A 20,820-nucleotide genomic window follows, 5' to 3' on the forward strand; every position below is an offset into this window, starting at 1 on the left:
GCCTGAAGAACTACAGAAGGCGATCTGTAACACTGTACAGGAGGCGGTGACCAAAACCATCCCAAAGAAAAAGAAAGAAATGCAAGAAGGCAAAGGGGTTGCCTGAGGAAGCTTTACAAACAGCTAAGTAAAAAGAAAAGAAAGGCAAAGGAGATAAGGGAAAAATATACTCAACTGAATACAGAGTTCCAGAGAATAGCAAGGAGAGATAAAGAGGTCACCTTTAACGAACAATGCAAAGAAGCAGAGGAAAACAACAGAACGGGAGAGACTAGAGATCTCTTCAAGAAAATTAGAGATACCAACATTTCATGCAAGGATGGGCCCGATAAAGAACACAAACGGTAAGGACCTCACAGAAGCAAAAGAGATTAAGACAAGATGGACAGAATACACAGAGGAACTCTACAAAAAGATCTCAATGACCTGGATAACCACGATGGCGTGGTCACTAACCTAGAACCAGACATCCTAGAGCATGAAGTCAAGTGGGCCTTAGGAAGCATTACTACCAACAAAGCTAGTGGAGGTGATGAAGTTCCAGCTGAACTATTTCAAGTCCTAAAAAGTGATGTGCTGCACTCGATACGTCAGCCAATTTGGAAAACTCAGCAGTGGCTACAGGACTAGAAAAGGTCAGCTTTCATTCCAATCCCAAAGAAGGGCAATGCCAAACGATGGTCAAACTACCATACAACTGTGCTCATTTATCAGGCTAGCAAGATTACTCTTAAAATCCTTCAAGCTAGGCTTTACCACCAGTCTAAACAAGTCAATCCGAAAGAAAATCAGTCCTGAATACTCACTGGAAGGATTGATGCTGAAGCTGAAACTCCAATAATTTAGCCCCCTGATGCAAAGAACTGACTCATTGGAAAAGACTCTGATGCTGGGAAAGATTGAAGGCAGGAGGAGACGGGGACAACAGAGGATGAGATGGCTGGATGGAATCATGGACTGGATGGACATGAATCTGAGCAAGCTTGAGAGTTCTTGATGGACAGGGAGGCCTGGTGTGCTGCAGCCCATTAGGTGGGAAAGAGTCAGACATGACTGAGTGACTGAACTGAAGTGAACTGAATGGTGAACTTCTGGAGGTACAAGCTGGGTTGGGAAAAGGCAGGGGAAACATAAATCGAATTGTCTACGTTCACTGGATTCTAGACAAACCGAATTCCAGAAAAACATCTACTTCTGCTTCACTGACTACACTAAAGCCTTTGACTATGTGGATTGTAACAAACTGGAAAATTCTTAAAGAGATGGGAATATCAGACCACCCTATCTGCCTCCTGAAAAATATGTTATGTGGGTCAAGAAGCAACAATTAGAACCTTACATGGAACAATGGACTGGTTCACAATTGGGAAAGGGGTAGGAGAAGGCTGTATAGTGTCACCATGATTATTTACCCTCTATGCAGAGTACGTCATGCAGAATGCCCATCTGGATTAATCACAGCATGGAATCAACACTGCCAGAAGAAATACTAACAACCTCAGATATGCATATGATACCACTTTAATGGCAGAAAGTAAAGAGGAATTGAAGAGCCTCTTGATGAGGGTGGAAGAGGAGAGTGAAAAAGTTGGCTTAAAACTCAACATTCAAAAAACTAACATTGTGGCATCTGGTCCCATCACTGATAGCAAATAGATGGTGAAAAAGTGGAAACAGTGACAGACTTTATTTTCTTGGGCTCCAAAATCACTGCAGATGGTGACTGCAGCTATGAAACTAAAAGACGCCTGCTCCTTGGAAGGAAAGCTATAACAAACCTAGACTGTATTAAAAAGAGAAACATCACTTGGCCAACAAAGGTCAATACAGTCAAAGCTACATTTTTTCCAGTGGTCACGTACGGATGTGAGAGCTGGACCATAAAGAAGGCTGAGCACCGAAGAACTGATGCTTTCAAACTGTGGTGCGGGAGAAGACTCTTGAGAGTCCCTTGGACTGCAAGGAGATCCAACCAGTAAATCCTAAAGGAGATCAGCCCTGAATATTCGATGGAAGGACTGATGGCTGAAGCTGAAGCTCCAATTCTTTGGCCCCCTGATGGGAAAAACTGACTCACTGGAAAAGCCCCTGATGCTGGGAAAGACTGAAGGCAGAAGGAGAAGGGGACGACAGAGGATGGGATGATTAGACAGCATCACCAACTCAATGAATATGAATTTGAGCAAACTCCAGGCAACAGTCAAGGACAGGGAGGCCTGGTGCACTGAAGCCCATGGGGTCCCAGAGTGTCAGACATGACCTAGCAACTGAACAATGACGATGATAAATTAATGTTTAATTTTATAAGAAACTAAGTGTTTTCAAGTGGTTATACCAGTCAGCACAAATATTTGTATCCTGTTTGGCATGAAGCCATATCTTTTTCATTTTCTCTGTTCTATTTTATCTAAGGCTGTGATGTGTTTAGAAGGAGAGTAACCCAAAGCATATACTCTCTGGGCTACTTTGATCTGTTACTTGGAAAACTGCTTATCTGGTCACACTTTCTCCTGTCCCAGGAAATCACAGGCTGTTCCCTTCCCCTGGAATTCTCTCCCTCGCTTCTGTCTTCACATCAAAGCTCAAAAGTCACTTTGACAAGGAAAGCATCCCAGGCCTAAGACTCGCTCGAAGCCACCTTCCACTGTACCTCTCATTCATTCAATGGACACTTAGTGGGAGTACACAACGCATTTTTCCAGGGAGAGGATGTAACAGGAACAAGAGAAACAAAACTGGTACTCTGACGGGATCTAGTGGAGAAGAGAGGACAAAGGGAAAGGGAGCTGTCTGACCAGCACCAAGTGGAGAGAGACGCTCCCCGAGAGAGACACAGTTACAAAGATCCGCACGGGAGAGGGTACTGGGCGCGTCTGAGGGAGAGACAGAGACCCAGGCGGGCCTGGCCGCCCCGCGGGGCTCGCCTCCCCGCCGCCCTCCACCGCGGTAAACCTGCTGGGTGCTCCTGTGAGGTCACGGCCAGGTGTACATCACTGCAGGGCTGTACCTGGGTTGGGTTACCATCAAAGCCTTCACGCTTATGTACACCCTGTAACTATTTGCTAATAAGACAGTGACTGAAAAAATAAAGAAAAACAAAGTGGGCAACCAACACAGCAGCTTCACGCACAAGTCTACACATGGTAGGTTCATCCAGATTCAAAAACCCCATAGCCATTATGGTGACACAAGGTTATCAGCCTCTGCAATCGAGATTAGACTCTGATACGACAATCAGTTGCATTTGCGTATCACGTTGCTATTTCAACGTTTCCCTGACGACCTGATGTAAAGAATGAGGCCTGCTCCCCATTAGCAGACTGAAGGCACAGCACACAAAGGAAAGACTCTTAAGGGCAGCACTGCTCCCCACGTCTCCCTGAAACCGCTGGTGAGCCCGTGACTCCACCAGTTTCTGCTCTTCCCAGCCAGGGGCACAGCAGAGCAGCTGCTGCGTCACAATGACTCCCCGCTGTGCCAACCACGCCCAACTCCAAGGCAGCTGCACAAGCAGCAACACCAAGACGCAGTGGGGAGAGGCCCTCCCACACACAGCAGGGATGCGCGTGCTGACCTCGGTAAGCTTCAGTCACGCAACTCCTCCACTGCAAACCAGGGAGACTCACAGAAGACAGGCAGCAACAACTCCGCTGGAGGTCCAGAGGCACGTGTAAGCAGGCCAAAGAGCAAGCCCCTGCTTCCGAGGCCAGACCGCCACCACCCCCGCGTACCTTCCTTGAGCAGGCCGTAGCAGAAGAGGCGCGCCCTCTCCAGGTCTCCCAGCTGCCGGCAGACCCCAACGTACACCCTGCAGAGCGCGTGGATGTAGCTGTGCTCCACGGACATCTTCTGACTTTTCAGCTCTGAGAGGATAGAGTGAAGCAAGCTCTCTGCTAAATGCTGAATTGGGGGAAAAAAAACAAAGACGATGTACGTTGATATTTATCGTTAGCCTACTACGGAACAGCTACAAGTTACCAAATCAAGTCTTTGGGAAAGCTGGAAAAATAAAAGGGGTACTGTCTCGGACAGAGGCCAGCTGCCACTGCGCTAAGTAAGCCCTCAGCAGGGAAGCCAGGAGGCTCTGCGGAGAAGGGGGCCCCCAGCGGGCAGACGGGCGGTTCGGCAGAGGTCAGCATGGCGTGGGGGCCACAGCTGGTCCGACTCCTGATGCCCGTCACCACTGCCACTCCAACAAGCTGCTACGTTTGGCTTTCACTAAGTTAGTCTCTGTGTGTGGAGCCCACTCTGACTCTACCGCCACCCTTGCCTCAACTGCAATGCACTCTACACGTTCACCCCGTCTGTGCCAATGGACGTCGCTCAGCCGTGTCCAGCTCTGTGACCCCGTGGACTATGCAGTGCATGGAAGTCTCCAGGCCAGAACACTGGAGTGGGTAGCCTTTCCCTTCTCCAGGGGACCTTTCCAACCCAGGGATCGAACCCAGGTCTCCCACGTTGCAGGGAGACCTTAGAATATTGGGCAACAGTTTCTTTACTCAGGTAAAGGAGTACTAAATAACCTGATACATTCAATCACGTGAAAATACATATCCTTCCAAAGTTACCTGTATTGCTCTTTATGCTTTCTGAAATGAACAGCATGTATGCCACTGTGATTCCAGGCATATACAGATACCAATACTGTTAATCCAGGGACACTGGAAGTCAGCCACCCACCATCAACATGAACATGGAAGAGATAACAACCTAGGAAACGCCTAAGAAACCCCACATGCAAACCTACACACTTCTCTCCCCACCTCCTCTTGAAACTAAGCGTGTGTTCCTATTTGACTGGTGACCTGCATTAAGTGTGGGGGGAGAGAGGGGGACCCACACACTTTCTCTCAAAATTCTCAAATGTGTATGTAACACCACTGACAAAAAGGCTCTATTACAAAGCAACTGATGCTCTGAAGCAAATCATTTTGAGCCTTTAAACATGTCAGAACCAATAGGAACTGTGCACTTTAAGTCCTGACAGGCACCTTTTTTTCCCTTTAAAATTTTAACTCATCTAGTGAATACAGACTACCAAGTCTCCAGTGTCTGACCACTTCTCAGACGTACAAACTGCTGGCTAGAAACAGAGCACAGGCCCTGATGCTTACAGGGGTGACTGTCCAACCCGGACAGTAACCTTCTATTCAGGGGCCCCCTCGCTGGCAGGAGGCAGCCTGTGTCAGGGGACGGGACCTTCTGTGCAGGGCCTCCCTTGCTGGCGGGAGGCAGCCTCTGTCGGGAGACGGGCAATCCCAGCGCTCTCCGAGCAGAGCCGCATACCTTTTTTGTGGTGCTGAACTCGTAGACAACGTCCTTCTCCTGGTCTCGCATCACCGGCTTTGTGGAGATGTTTCCCACATACACGTGACTCCGGATGACAGGTAACAGGTCAAAGGTCGCCTCCCCGATTTTTCTCAGGGCCTCCGCGATGGCTCTCTCGGGGGACTCTGTGGTTTCTTCAGGGCTGGGGGGGGAATGCGAGGCTGGGAGAGTATGCCTGTCCTTCTCTGTGCTCAGGGCTGCAGCCTGGGGGGTGTCCGTCCGGGGGCTGCGGCCCATGCCCTCCAGGGTGGGCTCTGGCTCTGGGGACCCGCTGTCCAGGCGCAGCCTCTTGGCGCTCCTCAGTGCGCTGGCAGACAGCGTCCTTTTCCCAGCCAGGTCCTGCGGAGGCCCCAGGCCTCCCGCCTTGTTGTGCTTGCCGTCGCTGCTGGAGCTACCCCCTGCCTTCACGAAGGCGGTGGAGCTGGAAGCGATGGCTTGGAAGCCTGTGATGGTGCCCACAGGCCCCGACAGGCCTTTACGATCGGCCGGCGGGCCACGCGTGAGCTGGATGTTCCCTTTGAGGATGTTGAGGGTGCGGGCCCGGGCAGACAGCTCTGGGTACATGGTGTCCAGGATCTTCACAGAGTTCTCTGGGGGCGCTGTCACCGCAGGATGGGCAGGTGCAAGTGGGGGCAGGCGGCCGGGCACTGGGAGGGCGTGCTTTGGGGTTGCTGCGCAGAACTGCAGTGGAGACGACAAGACCCTGTCTCCGGCCGGCGCGGACGATGGGGATGGGGAGGCACACGGAGGAGAGCAGGGTCCTGGTTCCTCCAGCAGCGGGGACGCCACAGGAGGCGCCAGGGGCTCGGACGACGGGGATGTTGGGCAGAGTGGGGACAGTGGCGAGGAGGGGCTGGAGCTGGAGATGAGGGGAGATGCCAGCCGGGACGTCCTCGGCGGCGTGGCGATCAGGGGGGCCAGCAGCGGGGGCAGTGGGGGGCCCACCTCCTGCCGTATCTTGCTCAGCGTGTCCACGCAGCAGTCTGCAGGTGTGGACGTGTCGGCATTGGCCAGGATGGTCTGCGTGTGACTTCTCTGGGGTTTTCCGTGACCTCTGTCCCCTGAAGACGACGGAGAGACTTCACGCTGAGCGGTTTCAACTTGGCCTGATGCCAGAGTCTTGACTGGCTTGTTGGACTGATCTCTGTTTGAAACCTTTGATCGATTCTTGTTTTTGCCCAGTGGCTCCAGTTTCGAGTTATAATAAGTGTGATCAAATGGAGCAGTCTGCGACTCAAAGTTCTGATCGTATATCTCAGAGCTGATCCTCACGCTGGGTTTAACAGGTCTGTTTCGCAAACGACTTTTATCAAAGTTACCACTCTGCCCGCTGCTTGAGATATCCTCCTGGGTTCCAGTTGCACTGTGGGCACACGGGGGCTCCTGAAGAGGTGAGCCAGGGCAACCAGCCTCTGGGGACCTCTCCACGGGAGGAACCAAAAGGAAACCAGCCGCCAGCTCTTCCGGATGGGTGGAAAGGGGGGGGTCCTCCGGGGCGTCACACAGGATCACCTGGCCCAGCTCCGGCATGAGCGCCACCCCGTTGATGATGGTCCAGTTGTCCCCTTTCTCAATGACTAGGTTCTGATCCTTGTTGAAGAGCACGTTGATGACCTCAGAGGTCACCGTGGAGATCTGACACTGGAGCCTCACCTCTTCTGGCCCCGACCCCGGGTCAGTGGTGGGGACCGAGGGCTCTGTGGGTTCTGACTGGACCTCCTCCCTGTTGCCTGCCGGCCCGACCGCGTCCACAAGGCCCTCAGGCGTGCTTTGCACGCGTTCACAGCCGGGTTCAGCACGGGCAGGAGAGCCACCCTGAGTAGTGTGCACGCCGGCCCTTGGCGTGGGCGAGGCAGTGATGGCTGTGTCCAGAGGTGGCAGTTGCTGCTGGAAGTGCTCTGCCATCGCGCTCTCAGGCCCTCTGAGGAGCAGAAGCCCCGCAGCCTCCTCCGCCTCGCTGTCCTCCTGGCTGGCCTGCATCTCCTGCCCGAGCCTGGTGAGCACCTCGGACAGCGTCTCCAGGGAGCAGCGAGGGAGCTGAGCCCGCAAAGGACAGTCGTCTTCCTCCGACTCCACCCACTCTTCAGAGGTCTCCAGCGCTTCCTCTTCACAGAGCTGACTTCCATGCCCTTCTCCTGATGGTCTGCTGTGCTTCAAATCCTCCTTCATTCCTCTAGTCAGTGTTCCTTTGCTAGAACATTCTGAAACGGAGTCCGCTGAGCTACAGTCTCTCAGCTGACAGCTTTCAAGAAACATGGCAACCTCGGACGTGGACAGCCTGTCCATCTCAGAGAGCGTGCTGATGTTGAAGTCCTGCAGAGCTGAGGTCAGGGAGCCCACCTCGACAGAAGGCCCAGCCTCTGCAGCCCCCGCACCCCACCTGGGGTGCCCACTGTGCGGGTCCGGCTCGGGCTCGGGCTCTCCCTCGCTGCCGCTGGGCGCCTCGCTCTCCTCCACCTCAGTGTCGCCTCCGCCCGCCTCCCGGATGCCACTGTAACAGCACGGGGCAGTGCGTGGAGACGCGGTCTTAGCGGCGCCCAGGCCTTCAGGAGGCGTGTGGCCAGAACTCGCAGACTCCAGCTGCAGGTGTTCCTTCAGGCCATGCTGTAGGGCAGGCGGGGCCTGTGAAACCGCCAGAGCTGCCCCAGGGCACCTGACTGCCTTTCCAGCAGGAAAACCTCTGGAGAGAGTCAGCTCCGTGTCTGGACGTTTATCTACATCCAAGCTGGCCGTGTCCACGCCTGTGGCCACAAGACCGGGACTCCGCTTCTGCGCCTCTTCCTGCACCGCAGCACCCGTCACAGCGTCCCGGTTTGGGACTGGGATGTTCTCAGAAGAGAATGAGGATTTACAGTCTGTAGGATGATGGGAATTTTCTACTGGGAAAGAACCTCTTAGAGCATCAAAATCTAACCTTCCCCAGGAGGCGGGGGCTCCTGAGGCAGGGCTCCGAGCGCTGCTCTGCATGGGGGACCCCCTCTCCCTGCCACGCTGCGCTCCACACCCTGGCCAGCCAGCCCGGGTGTCACTGTGGGGCGCCAGGGGTTCCGGGCGGGCAGGCTGTGCGGGACCAGGCCGTGCCTGCCTGGTGATCACCGACACCTGATTGGGCAGCACGGATGTGGGGGCCTGGGGCGCAGCAGGACTGCGGTCCTCGCCGGCAAACACGGACGCCGACCCACTGCCCTCCGAAGACCACGCGGCCCGGGGCCTGGCCTCACCGCCCCGCCGCAAGAGGTCACTGTGGTGCCAGGAAGCGCTCCTGCCAAAGCCGAAGCTGCTCCTGACCAAGCTGGACGCAGGCCCCGGCGACGCTCTGAAACCTGTCCGAGCGGGCGCGAGCTCCACCCTCAGCGCCTGCCCCGCAGCTAGTCCAATGCCGGCCGATCCAGGGAACGCCGAGCGCGGGGGGAACAGAGGCTGCGGGAGCGAGCGGGCATCGCTGAAGTCCTTCACAAAGGCTGCGCATCCCAGCGGCCCGCTCCTCTGACCAAAAGGACCAGACACCCCTGACACGGGACTCAGAGTCGGGAAGCTGCTCTCGAGACGGGCCCCTCCTGAGGAGCACCCCGGGGGTTCGGGGGGCACCTCCACCGCAGTCACCCTGGCAGCGGGTGCGGTCTGCTCTGAGCCGCGAGGGCGGGGAGGGCTGACGGCAGGGGGAACAGCGGGACCACCGCCATCCTCCAGCCCCGAGGGAGATGGGTGGCGGCCACAGAGAGGGGAGGGGCCTGAAGCCGAGGAGCAAGACCACACATCTCCCAGGCCGAGCCCCGTGGCTCCCGGGGTGGGGGGCGCGCCCAAAATGCACCCCTGCGTGGCTCCTCTTTCCTTTTCCAAGGCTCTAGGCTGTCCCTGGAAATGACCAGAGGCTGACTGCTGCCCTGATTCTGAAGCAGTTCCATCAGTGAGCGTCCACCTGGCCAGCTCTAACTTGGGTGATTCGATCCCTGGGATCAGCAGGGTCTTCCCATCAGGTGCCCCGGGCTCCCTGAGCGGCTGCAGGCCCAGGGCAGGGGGACGTGGGTCTGACTGACCACGAGCCACACCCTCCTCTTGAGCCAGGCCGCCCGACAGCATCTCAGCAGGCTCACCGCCCAGCGCTCTAGGACGTGTCCACACTGTGGGCACCAACCTGTCCTTCTGCCCGACCTCTCTGTGCCTGCCCGGCTCGTCCACAACACCCTTCTCTCTCCCACTCCCAAGCTCAGAGGACACGGTCCAGAGCTGCTCCTGAGCGAAGGTGAATGAGGCTGCGGGCCCCCTCAGGGTTGCTGCGAAGGTCCCAAAGCCGAGCGTGGTCCCCGCGCTGAGAGCTGGGGCGGCCTTGCGGGTGTGGGGCCGCTCCTCCCAGGCTCCAGCTCCTTTCCTCTCTCCAGATAAGCCACAGCGGTCCTGGGCCTCAGGCGGATCTTCTTTGGCCACAGGCTCCGAGTTCCTACGTGGGGCCAAGTCATAATCGCTGGAGTCAGCACCCTCTCCAAAGAAGGGTTCCTTAAAAACAAAGGAATTGTAGCCGTCAGTTACATACCACTTCAACCAACTACACAGTTACTACTTCAATGCACTGGACACAGACACGCTCTGCAAGCTTCTGAGGAAGGCAGGCCACCCCAGGCGCCCCACGGGTGGGTGGGCAGGGGTCGGGGAGCCAGCACTCTCCTCTTCTCTCCTCAGAGAAACCCGCCAGTGCTCCGTGCACACGCACTGCTGCTCCCCGAGGGGCGTCCAGGCGCTGCTGCACACGCAGACGAGGGCTCACTCTGTCCTGACTCTGAACCGTCCTCCTCAACTCGGAAGACCCACTGCCGGCAGCCGCCCAGCTGTCCTCTCTACCTCCACTCGCCCCTCCTGCCCCCTCAGCCTGGCCCACGCTCTGGGGGCTGCCCTGCGAGCCCCTCTGCCCACACCTCTCACCGAGGCTGCACCCCAGCTGCAGTTATCCCCGGACCCTTCAAGTTCCCCTCCGTGTACGGACTACGCCCCTTCCCCATGGCCCGTGACCTCCACGTCTGCTCCAGAAGCCCTCTGCGACTCCCGACCGCCCCTCTCGTCCTGAGACATGCCTCCATCACCCGGCCCCAGAGAGCCAGTGCACCACCGCCCTGCCCTCAGCCCTGTGCAGCAGAGGGATGAGGAGTAACCAGCCTGGACCCAAACAGGCTCCCGCCACAAAAGCCCTTCCTCCTGTGGGCTCCAGGGCAGCCTCCCATCCTGGTTTCCTCTACTGCCAGCGGCGCTTCCAGCCTCTTCCCTCTGCCAGCGGCCTCACTGGCACTCAGTCAGGATGCAGCCCTCACCTCCTGCCCACTCTGAGGGAGTGACACCACCGGCCCCAAGCCCTCGCTGCCCCCCACCCCCCAGCCCCGACCCCCAGCACCCCCAGGGAAGGCCCGCCCACCCCTAAGGTGGACCATTTCCTGCCCAGAGAGGCTCCTCTTCTCTGTGCTGGCTCCAGCGTCCCTGGCCGCCCCTCCTCTCACAGCCACACCGCAAATCTCACCAGGCTCGCTGCTGTCTCAGCCTGGAGACCTTTTCCAAACCAGTACCTACCAGTTAACTCCAGTGGCAACTGGGTTCAGGGGTTAAGAACGCAGGACACTGCTGATCCCAAGACTCCAGTCCACGGTCCTGCCTCTCCCCGGAGTCTCCCACTTTCTTCCCATCCCCACCGCGACTCAACAGAAACTTTCACGTGGAACCCGACCTTTAGGTTCACTTCTCTGGACCCATCAACAGCTCCCCACTGCTGTCAGGAGAAAACGCCAAGCCCTTAAGACGCACATGGGCTTGGGCCTGGTCTGGGTGCACACCCCCCGCGCCAGGTTTGCCCCGAGCGCCACAGCTCTGTGAACAGCACGAGACAGCCGGCACCTCCTCACGGGCGGCCGGACGCCAGCACCCGGGGGCCTCTCCTATCAGGGGTGTGCTAGCCTCCTGCCAGGGTGAGCCCCCAGCCCAGCCTAGCCCTCGGCAACACAGACGCCACCACAGCGCCCTCATGGGCAATCACCCAAGACCCAAGCAAGAGTGACCAGGTCCTGTCACCTCTGTGCCCACGGTGTCCAGCACCATGTCCAGAACATAACAGACATGCATTACGGTTCCTAAATGAAGTGATTCAAAGGAGCCATTAATCTCTTTCTTCCTTAAGCCCAAAAGTGTACACATCTGCTCTGTCCTAACTTCCTCTATACGTAATTTGGTTCTGTTTTTTCCAAGTCTCCTAGTAAGTATGTTGTCAAGTAAAAGTTGCTAAGTTGTGTCCAACTCTTTGTGACCCCTATCATTTTTACAATTTAAACAATAAAAAGGAAAGAGAAAAAAAAGACTAACTTCCTAAGAAATTACATAAACCATTCTGCAAATACAGAGATGATGAATTCATTGCATGAAGGCGGAGAATGCAGCAACCTAAGCTAACAGGCGGGCATGCCATACATGGACTTTCTGCCTCTGAAACACTCCAGGCCGACAAACACCTGTGTAACTCACTCACTCCATCCCCGCCACGTGTCCAAACTTAAAGGTTAGAGTAAACAACTGCAACACAGTCCTCCACAGGAGACTTAAAGCACGCTGCAGATGGAGACAGTAAAATGCACCCCCAGCACAAAATGAAGACCATGACGTGTGCATGTGCGTGGGTTTAAGATGCGGACCCCAGGGGCACTGGCGTGCCTCGCTAACTCCTGGGTTCCTCCCTGACACTGTGTGGGGCACGCCCGTGTGTCAGGGTGGACGAGGTGGGCACCTGGTAAGGCCAGTACACAGTACCCACTCACAGGTGCAAGCAGGGAGGGTGAGACGCCCAGGTGAGGCGGCGACGCCAGCGGCGGGGAGGGCACTGGGGACAGCAGAGGCGGAGGCAGCCTGAAGAAGTCAACCGCAGCCTGGAGGTCCTCGTCGAAACCTGGGCCCTGAGCCCCACTCTTCCACGCCGCAGCCTCAGGATTCAGGTCCTCTTGAGAGAGGCCATTGTCGCGACCTGCTGCTCTGCCCACGTCCTCACAGGCAGAGAAGTCACCCTCGATCTCCATAGACAGTTCTGCCAGGCACGTCTGCACTGCTGAGGTGCGGACGGGGCTGCCATCTGCTGCAGGGGGCACCCCATCTTCCCCGGACTCTATGGATCTGCAGTATTCTTGGGCAGGTTTTTCTGCGGGGAAAAAAAGTGAATATCAAATTATTTACAGTTATCAATTTAAAAAAAAAACACCTATTTTAACAGTTCAAAATGCTTGTATTAAATCCAAGTAGAAACATTTTTAAAAGCCAACAATCCCTTCCTAAGGAATATCCTATAGAACTAAACATGTCCCACAAAAGTATGCTTCCCTCAACAAGCACACGCGAAGACAGCCGGGGGGAGGGGCGAAATGCCTTTGTCCACAGGCAGCAGGGTGTGCCTGCCAAGGCTTCCGTCTGTAGCCATGGTGACAGGCCTCGATGACACACTCGTTCTCTTGGGAAGTCAGCGGTATTGGGGAGAAACAGCCTTCTGCAACAAGGCGACAAGAAATAAATTTCTCCTTCTAAAATCAACTGATACCAGGCCTATTCCATGTAGGGCCTCCCTTGTGGCTCACCTGGTAAAAAGTCTGCCTACAATGCAGGAGACCTGGGTTCGATCCCTTGGTTGGGAAGATCCCCTGGACAAGGGAAAGGTTACCCACTCCACCACTCTGCCCTGGAGAATTCCATGGACTGTATAGTCGATGGGGTCACAAAGAGTTGGAAACAACTGAGTGACTTTCACCTTCACCCCATGAAAGTATTTGTACAATACTCTAAGGAACCTGACTATGTCACAGAAATACTTTGCACTGTAACACAACAGAAAACTACTATAAAATGCCAGTTCTCTTTGGGTTTTGATTTTGGTGAGCAACAGCAATGCTAATTGTTAGTAAAAATATTGTGTCCTGGCAATTAACTGGAAACAACCACCTGTCATATTTGAAAGCTGTAAAAATATATGAAAGCTACAAAAACACCTTTCGTAGAAGGCCTCAGGGCTCCCTGGAGCAGTGGCTGATTACAGGGCTGGGGAGGGGAACACATGAGCTGAGCCCGAGACAGCCTGCAGAACCAGATGTAAAGACGGACATGCCTAAGAGGCCCAGATGGTCCCAGTGACTGCACCTGCGGCAACCTGAGTGATAAGATGAATACTAGAAGTACTGGATTATAATGCACAGAATAAAACAAGTGTCTCTGAGACCATACTGACAGAAGTAAGTGAATTAAAAGTGAATGAATAAGTGGAGAAAAATGACAGTTCTTCCTTACAGAAGAATTGCAGTTAATACCTTCAGGGAAACGAGGGAATTACAAAAGCCACTATTCGACCAAGTAGTAATCGCAGCCTACAAGATGCACCAGCAGAGCTAAAATCAGGGGCTGGGGCTGGAGAGAAACAGAGTACGTGCCAGGTCACAGCGCCTCCCCCAGGGGGGCCACTGAGAAAAGAAGCAACAGCAGTTTCACAGGAGGAACTGGGCCGACACCGCCTTCCACAGAGATCAAGGTTAACAGCCCCCAGGACAAGGCAGACCACACGCTCTCTCCCCAGCACACACTAGGAGCTCTTGTGGAAAATACACAGCCTCACTCTAATACAAGAAAACATGCCACAACCCACAGGCTTTCTGCCCAATGATCGGTACTCTCCAAAAGGGTCAGGAGACAAGGAAAGATAAGTAACTGTCAGAGCACGGGCAACTAAAGGCAGAAAAAAATGACAGTGGAAGCATCAGTCGCTCAGTCACAGTTCAGTTCTTTGCGACCCTGTGGACTGGGGCCCTCCAGGCTCCTCTGTCCATGGAATTCTCCAGGCAAGAATTCTGGAGTGCATAGCCAATCCCTTCTCCTGGGGATCTTCCTGACCCAGGGATTGAACCCAGGTCTCCCACACTGCAGACAGATTCTTTGCCATCTGAGCCACCAGGGAGCCCAATTAAAGGAACCCGGGGAAGGGGACATGGGCGGGGAAACGGGGAAACTCGGTCTCCACCTGCACCAGCCACACACACTCCCCCTCTATGAGTCCTTCCAGTGTCCGTGGATGTTCCCTGATGAAGCAACTATTACAAAATTCAAAGCCAGACGCATTCAGCGAGACTAGAAGTCACGCTGGAAGGAGCAGAGCTCTGGATGACTGCAAGTGCCCATCTCAGTTTATTTCACTCTTTCAGTGAGAGATTCAAGAAATTAAAAAAAGACGTACAACGTCCACAGTAAACACCGCCACTGCCGTATGAAATGAAGCTCTGGAAGCCTCCCCCTCACCTGGGATGCATCTGCCGCCCTCACCAGGGAGTCTGTGTGTGGTGTTGATGCACAGCCAGAGCTCCTTCAGAAGCAGTTTTACCTTCCCTGTGGAAGAGAGGCAAGTGTTAGTCATGGCATTCGGCTCACTCAGCCCAAGGCCAAAACACACTCCTGGGAAATTGGGATTTATCACGCAATTAGAAAGCTAGGTAACTTAAACCCCCTTCCCCTCCTTCAATCACTGAACACAATTCAGCCGGCTACTCAACTGAAGGCATATTGACTGAAGGCTGAACACAAGCCTGGGTTTTGTTTGGAGGATGCGGTGCACACATGGCAGGACTCAGAAAACCCAACATGCTTGTTGGGAAAGGGCTTCCCCACCATTACATAGGCACAGGATGAATAAATCTCTGGCCTCTGCATTTTCCACAGGCAGTGACATGTGACAGGGGAGCACAGGGAGGAAGCCCAGCTAGAATGACCAGTGTAGATCACTGCTCCACAGATTCCACACGGAAGAAACAGTATCCACTCACTTCCATGAGGTCATCAGAAATGCCACCAGAGGTGACCAGGCAGTAATTATCTTAGGGGCTCTGTGGCTCTTGGGAAATTCTTTAATGGCCTTAAGAGGAAATGGGAGGAGACAAACGTGTGGGTATAGATATACGGAGAGGGAGAGAGAGTCACCTGCACGAGCAGACACACAGAAAGAAGCATCTACATCTATACAGGCAAAGTGAGAGCTTTGGAATTTTTGAAAGTTTTTTTCAAACGGGTCTGAATTCCTGAAGCGGTTAAGAATCACTGGTTCAAGTTGAAAGGCAAAGGACAATTGCAACTAAATGAAAGTCATACAACATAAGAATATCACATTGTGGTTTTAAAGTAAATTTAACATTAAAAATACAAATTCCCCAAAATGTTCCAAGCAAAAAACATTCATCAAAATATAAATATGAATAGTTTGTGTCAAATACACATAAAAAGACACGCCACATTACTTAAAGTTTAACTGAAAATAGTTATTAAGTACTTGGTAATTTCAAGTCATCTCAAAATTCTGTTATAGCTCCATTGAGGTTATTAAAAAGAATCATTTCTTGAAAACACTGAAATCTTTAATCCGGTTCTAGAGACGCTAAAAAGATCAATCTTCTAAACCAAAATATCTCCAAGGAATCACAAATTTTGGAACAGGACAGCCCTACTTAATGGCAAACTACATCTATAGCAGAATCCCACAATGAATAAATAAGTACCACAGAAAGATGACCAGGACAAATAGGCAAACATACATAACTTGGAAAATTTGGGCATTTCCACCTGGAAACAGGGTCAGACTTTATTTTTTCGGGCTCCAAAATCACTGCAGATGGTGACTGCAGCCATCAAATTAAAAGACGCTTACTCCTTGGAAGGAACGTTATGACCAGCCCACATAGCATATTGAAGAGCAGAGACATTACTTTGCCAACTAAGGTCCGTCTAGTCAAGGCTATGGTTTTTTCCACTGGTCATGGATGGATGTGAGAGTTGGAATCTGAAGAAAGCTAAGTGCCGAAGAATTGATGCTTTTGAACTGTGGTGTTGGAAAAGACTCTTGAGAGTCGCTTGGACTGCAAGGAGATCCAACCAGTCCATTCTGAAGGAGATCAGCTCTGAGATTTGTTTGGAAGGAATGATGCTAAAGCTGAAACTCCAGTACTCTGGGCCACCTCATGCGAAGAGTTGACTCATTGGAAAAGACTCTGATGCTGGGAGGGATTGGAGGCAGGAAGAGAAGGGGATGACAGAGGATGAAATGACTGGATGGCATCACTGACTCGATGGACGTGAGTTTGAGTGAACTCTGGGAGTTGGTGATGGACAGAGAGGCCTGGTGTGCTGCGATTCATGGGGTCACAAAGAGTCAGACACAACTGAAAGACTGGACTGAACCGAATAAGCAGGGATCCTGGTCAGGTCATTTAAGCAAAGGGGGTCACGGTATTTGGAAGCAGACTTTTGGGTGGGTTAATCGAAATGTAGATAAACTACTTGATAATAAAATTCTGCAACTTAAATATGGATGCACCTCACACAGTGACTGGATAATTTGGGTCAAGAGAGGTCAGTTCAGTTCAGTTCAGTCACTCAGTCGTGTCCGACTCCTTGCGACCCCATGAATCACAGCACTCCAGGCCTCCCTGTCCATCACCAACTCCCAGAGTTCACTCAGACTCACGTCCATCGAGTCCGTGATGCCATCCAGCCATCTCATCCTCTGTCGTCCCCTTCTCCTCCTGCCCCCAATCCCTCCCAGCATCAGAGTCTTTTCCAATAAGTCAACTCTTCCCATGAGGTGGCCAAAGTACCGGAGCTTCAGCGTCAGCATCATTCCTTCCAAAGAAATCCCAGGGTTGATCTCCTTCAGAATGAACTGGCTGGATCTCCTTGCAGTCCAAGGGACTCTCAAGAGTCTTCTCCAACACCACAGTTCAAAAGCATCAATTCTTCAGTCCTCAGCCTTCTTCACAGTCCAACTCTCACATCATCCATACATGACCACAGGAAAAACCATAGCCTTGACTAGATGGACCTTAGTCAGCAAAGTAATGTCTCTGCTTTTGAATATGCTATCTAGGTTGATCATAATATTCCTTCTAGGAGTAAGCGTCTTTTAATTTCATGGCTGTGGTCACCATCTACCACATGATTTTGGGAGCCCCCAAAAATAATGTCTGACACTGTTTCCACTATTTTCCCATCTATTTCCCATGAAGTCGTGGGACCAGATGCCATGATCTTCGTTTTCTGAATGTTGAGCTTTAAGCCAACTTTTTCACTCTCCACTTTCACTTTCATCAAGAGGCTGTTTAGCTCCTCTTTACTTTCTGCCATAAAGGTGGTGTCATCTGCATATCTGAGGTTATTGATATTTCTCCCAGCAATCTTGATTCCAGCTTGTTTCTTCCAGTCCAGTATTTCTCATGATGTACTCTGCATATAAGTTAAATAAGCAGGGTGACAATATACAGCCTTGACGTACTCCTTCTCCTATTTGGAACCAGTCGTTGTTCCATGTCCAGTTCTAACTGTTGCTTCCTGACCTGCATACAGATTTTTCAAGAGGCAGGTCAGGTGGTCTGGTATTCTCATCTCTTTCATATTTTCCACAGTTTATTGTGATCCACACAGTCAAAGGATTTGGCATAGTCAATAAAGCAGAAATAGATGTTTTTCTGGAACTCTCTTGCTTTTTCCATGATCCAGCGGATGTTGGCAATTTGATCTCTGGTTCCTCTGCCTTTTCTAAAACCAGCTTGAACATCAGGAAGTTCACAGTTCACATATTGCTGAAGCCTGGCTTGGAGAATTTTGAGCATTACTTTACTAGCGTGTGAGATGAGTGCAATTGTGCAGTAGTTTGAGCATTCTTTGGCATTGCCTTTCTTTGGGATTGGAATGAAAACTGACCTTTTCCAGTCCTGTGGCCACTGCTGAGTTTTCCAAATTTGCGGGAAACACCCAAAAAACACCCAAAAAAGATGTCCTTTTCATTATAGGGGACTGGAATGGAAAACTAGGAAGTTAAGAAACACCTGGAGTAACAGGCAGATTTGGCCTTGGAATGCGGAATGAAGCATGGCAAATACTAATAGAGTTTTGCCAAGAAAATGCACTGGTCATAGCAAACACCCTCTTCCAACAACACAAGAGAAGGCTCTACACGTGGACATCACCAGATGGTCAACACTGAAATCAGATTGATTATATTCTTCGCAGCCAAAGATGGAGAAGCTCTATACAGTCAACAAAAACAAGACCAGGAGCTGACTGTGGCTCAGATCATGAACTCCTTATTATCAAATTCAGACTTAAATTGAAGAAAGTAGGGAAAACCGCTAGACCATTCAGGTATGACCTAAATCAAATCCCTTATGATTATATAGTGGAAGTGAGAAATAGATTTAAGGGACTAGATCTGATAAATAGAGTGTCTGATGAACTACGGACGGAGGTTTGTGACACTGTACAGGAGACAGGGATAAGACCATCCCCATGGAAAAGAAATGCAAAAAAGCAAAATGGCTGTCTGGGGAGGCCTTACAAATAACTGTGAAAAGAAGAGAGGTGAAAAACAAAGGAGAAAAGGAAAGATATAAGCATCTGAATGCAGAGTTCCAAAGAATAGCAAGAAGAGATAAGAAAGCCTTCTTCACCGATCAATGCAAAGAAACAGAGGAAAACAACAGAATGGGAAAGACTAGAGACCTCTTCAAGAAAATTAGAGATACCAAGGGAACATTTCATGCAAAGATGGGCTCCATAAAGGACAGAAATGGTATGGACCTAACAGAAGCAGAAGATATTAAGAAGAGGTGGCAAGAATACACAGAAGAACTGTACAAAAAAGATCTTTATGACCCGGATAATCACGATGGTGTGATCACTCATCTAGAGCCAGACATCCTGGAATGTGAAGTCAAGTGGGCCTTAGAAAGCATCACTACGAACAAAGCTAGTGGAGGTGATGGAATCCCAGTTGAGCTATTTCAAATCCTGAAAGATGATGCTGTGAAAGTGTTGCACTCAATACGCCAGAAAATTTGGAAAACCCTGCTTGTTACAAATACCCAAACAGAAAACAAGGAACTTTAAAGAAAAAACAAGAAAAGTTCCTTCTCTGTTCTTACAGAGGCAATCAACCAGAGCTATGCCTATTCCAACTGAGCACTCCTTCACTACTTCCAGTCTGACACGAGAGCTATCCGATACCAGCAAGCAGACAACAGCCCACTCCGTCGCACCTTCAGGACTTAGTCGTGAAAACCTTCGGCTGAACCACACACCTTCCCCTGACCCTTGGACAGACGCCTCCTTTACCAAATGCCAGGATTCTCTGAGGAGGGCGTTTCTAGACTTGCCTACTCCGCTGACTTGTCAGTGTCCACATCAACGGCACGCATCCTTAATCATGACAACCTTGCAACTATGTTTTAGTACTGTGCTGGCATGACTGTGGCTCAGGGTTAAATTATTATCACGGAGTCTATTGCTTCTGATAAGCCATGCCCATCCAGTCTTAGAGTATATATTTATACATACATGTGGGGAAAATTCCCATCTCTGTGCCTCCACTGTTTGGACCCAGGAACACAGCATTTGTGTGCATGTTCGGCGGTTTTAGAGCTGTCTTCACAGAGGCAGGCACGCTGCCTTCAGGTACTTCCCTGGGCGTCTGACCGATCTGCAGCAACCTGAGAACGGACTGTTCTTATCCCACCTGTTCCAACAGACTAGTGACAACCCACCGTGCGTCCTCACTGTACGCACCAGCGCTTGCCCAAGCTCCAACACCGCTATTTTCCCTTCTCTACCTAGTCAGTCCCCTCATTTAAAATGACAACAATCTGACTCTTCCTTATTAGCAACCACAGCTCCTGCTCTGTGAGTCCACTCGGGTGCATGGCTCAGGGTCTCCAGCATACACAGAAAGGGTGGAGGAGCAGGCTTGCCTTGTTTCTGATGCAAAGACTACACTCTCAGCGTTTCACTTTTCTCAAGTTCAAAGTGTTTTTTCTATTATTATCTTGTCTTTTTTTTTTTAATGAGGAATGGATGCTGAATTGAGATGACCCTATCATGCGCTCTTAACCAGTTGTTGTGGTAGTCCTGAGATAAATCCTCCATCATAATTTGTCCATATTCTAAATTACTAATAGATGTGAGTTCTTAAAATTTTAGTATTTTCAGAGCTTTGTTGCTAAGTGACAGTTCTGAGTCTTGAAGAAATGTGTGCATATCTTCACATATACAATTAGTTTTGGTACACGGTTAGTCTAAAAGAATGAGACAGGAAGCAGTCCGTAGTTTTTAAGCTCTAAAGCAAAAATATAGGCATCAGGTTTTCACTGAAGACCTGCTCACCTGTGAACCGTCCAGATCTTTCATAGTATTATCTTTAATTTTTAACTTTCTTACGGGTTATTTCTCTGTTCAGGATATTCCAACAACAGCTCTATGTCAATCTGAGTGGGTTTTCCTACAAAACAGTCTATTTTATAAACATGATAAAATCTGAAATTTGTAAATTCAGAAATTCTCCAAATGTAGTTTGACAGCTTCCTCAGTCCTGGTGCTATTACATTTTTCTGCCTTCCTTTCTTGATCAGCTTCGCCAAAGGTTGGTCAGCTTCACCAGCACTGCAGAGAGCCAGCCCTTCATTTCCA

At 51.5% G+C, this 20,820-nt stretch overlaps 1 protein-coding gene across 1 annotated transcript in view; it reads right to left on the minus strand.

Annotated features, from left to right (window-relative positions):
- Positions 1-20,820, minus strand: part of ICE1 (interactor of little elongation complex ELL subunit 1) — a 69,508-nt gene that overhangs the window by 17,337 nt on the left and 31,351 nt on the right. The window contains exons 11-14 of the mRNA XM_052659138.1: positions 14,620-14,706; positions 12,114-12,487; positions 5,287-9,822; positions 3,732-3,900 (exon numbers count right to left, since the gene is read on the minus strand). Of these exons, the coding sequence (XP_052515098.1) occupies positions 3,732-3,900; positions 5,287-9,822; positions 12,114-12,487; positions 14,620-14,706 (5,166 nt within the window). The remainder of the gene's footprint in view (positions 1-3,731; positions 3,901-5,286; positions 9,823-12,113; positions 12,488-14,619; positions 14,707-20,820) is intronic.

The sequence above is a fragment of the Budorcas taxicolor genome, chromosome 20 (assembly GCF_023091745.1).
Source record: "Budorcas taxicolor isolate Tak-1 chromosome 20, Takin1.1, whole genome shotgun sequence".
NCBI classification, from domain to species: domain Eukaryota; kingdom Metazoa; phylum Chordata; class Mammalia; order Artiodactyla; family Bovidae; genus Budorcas; species Budorcas taxicolor.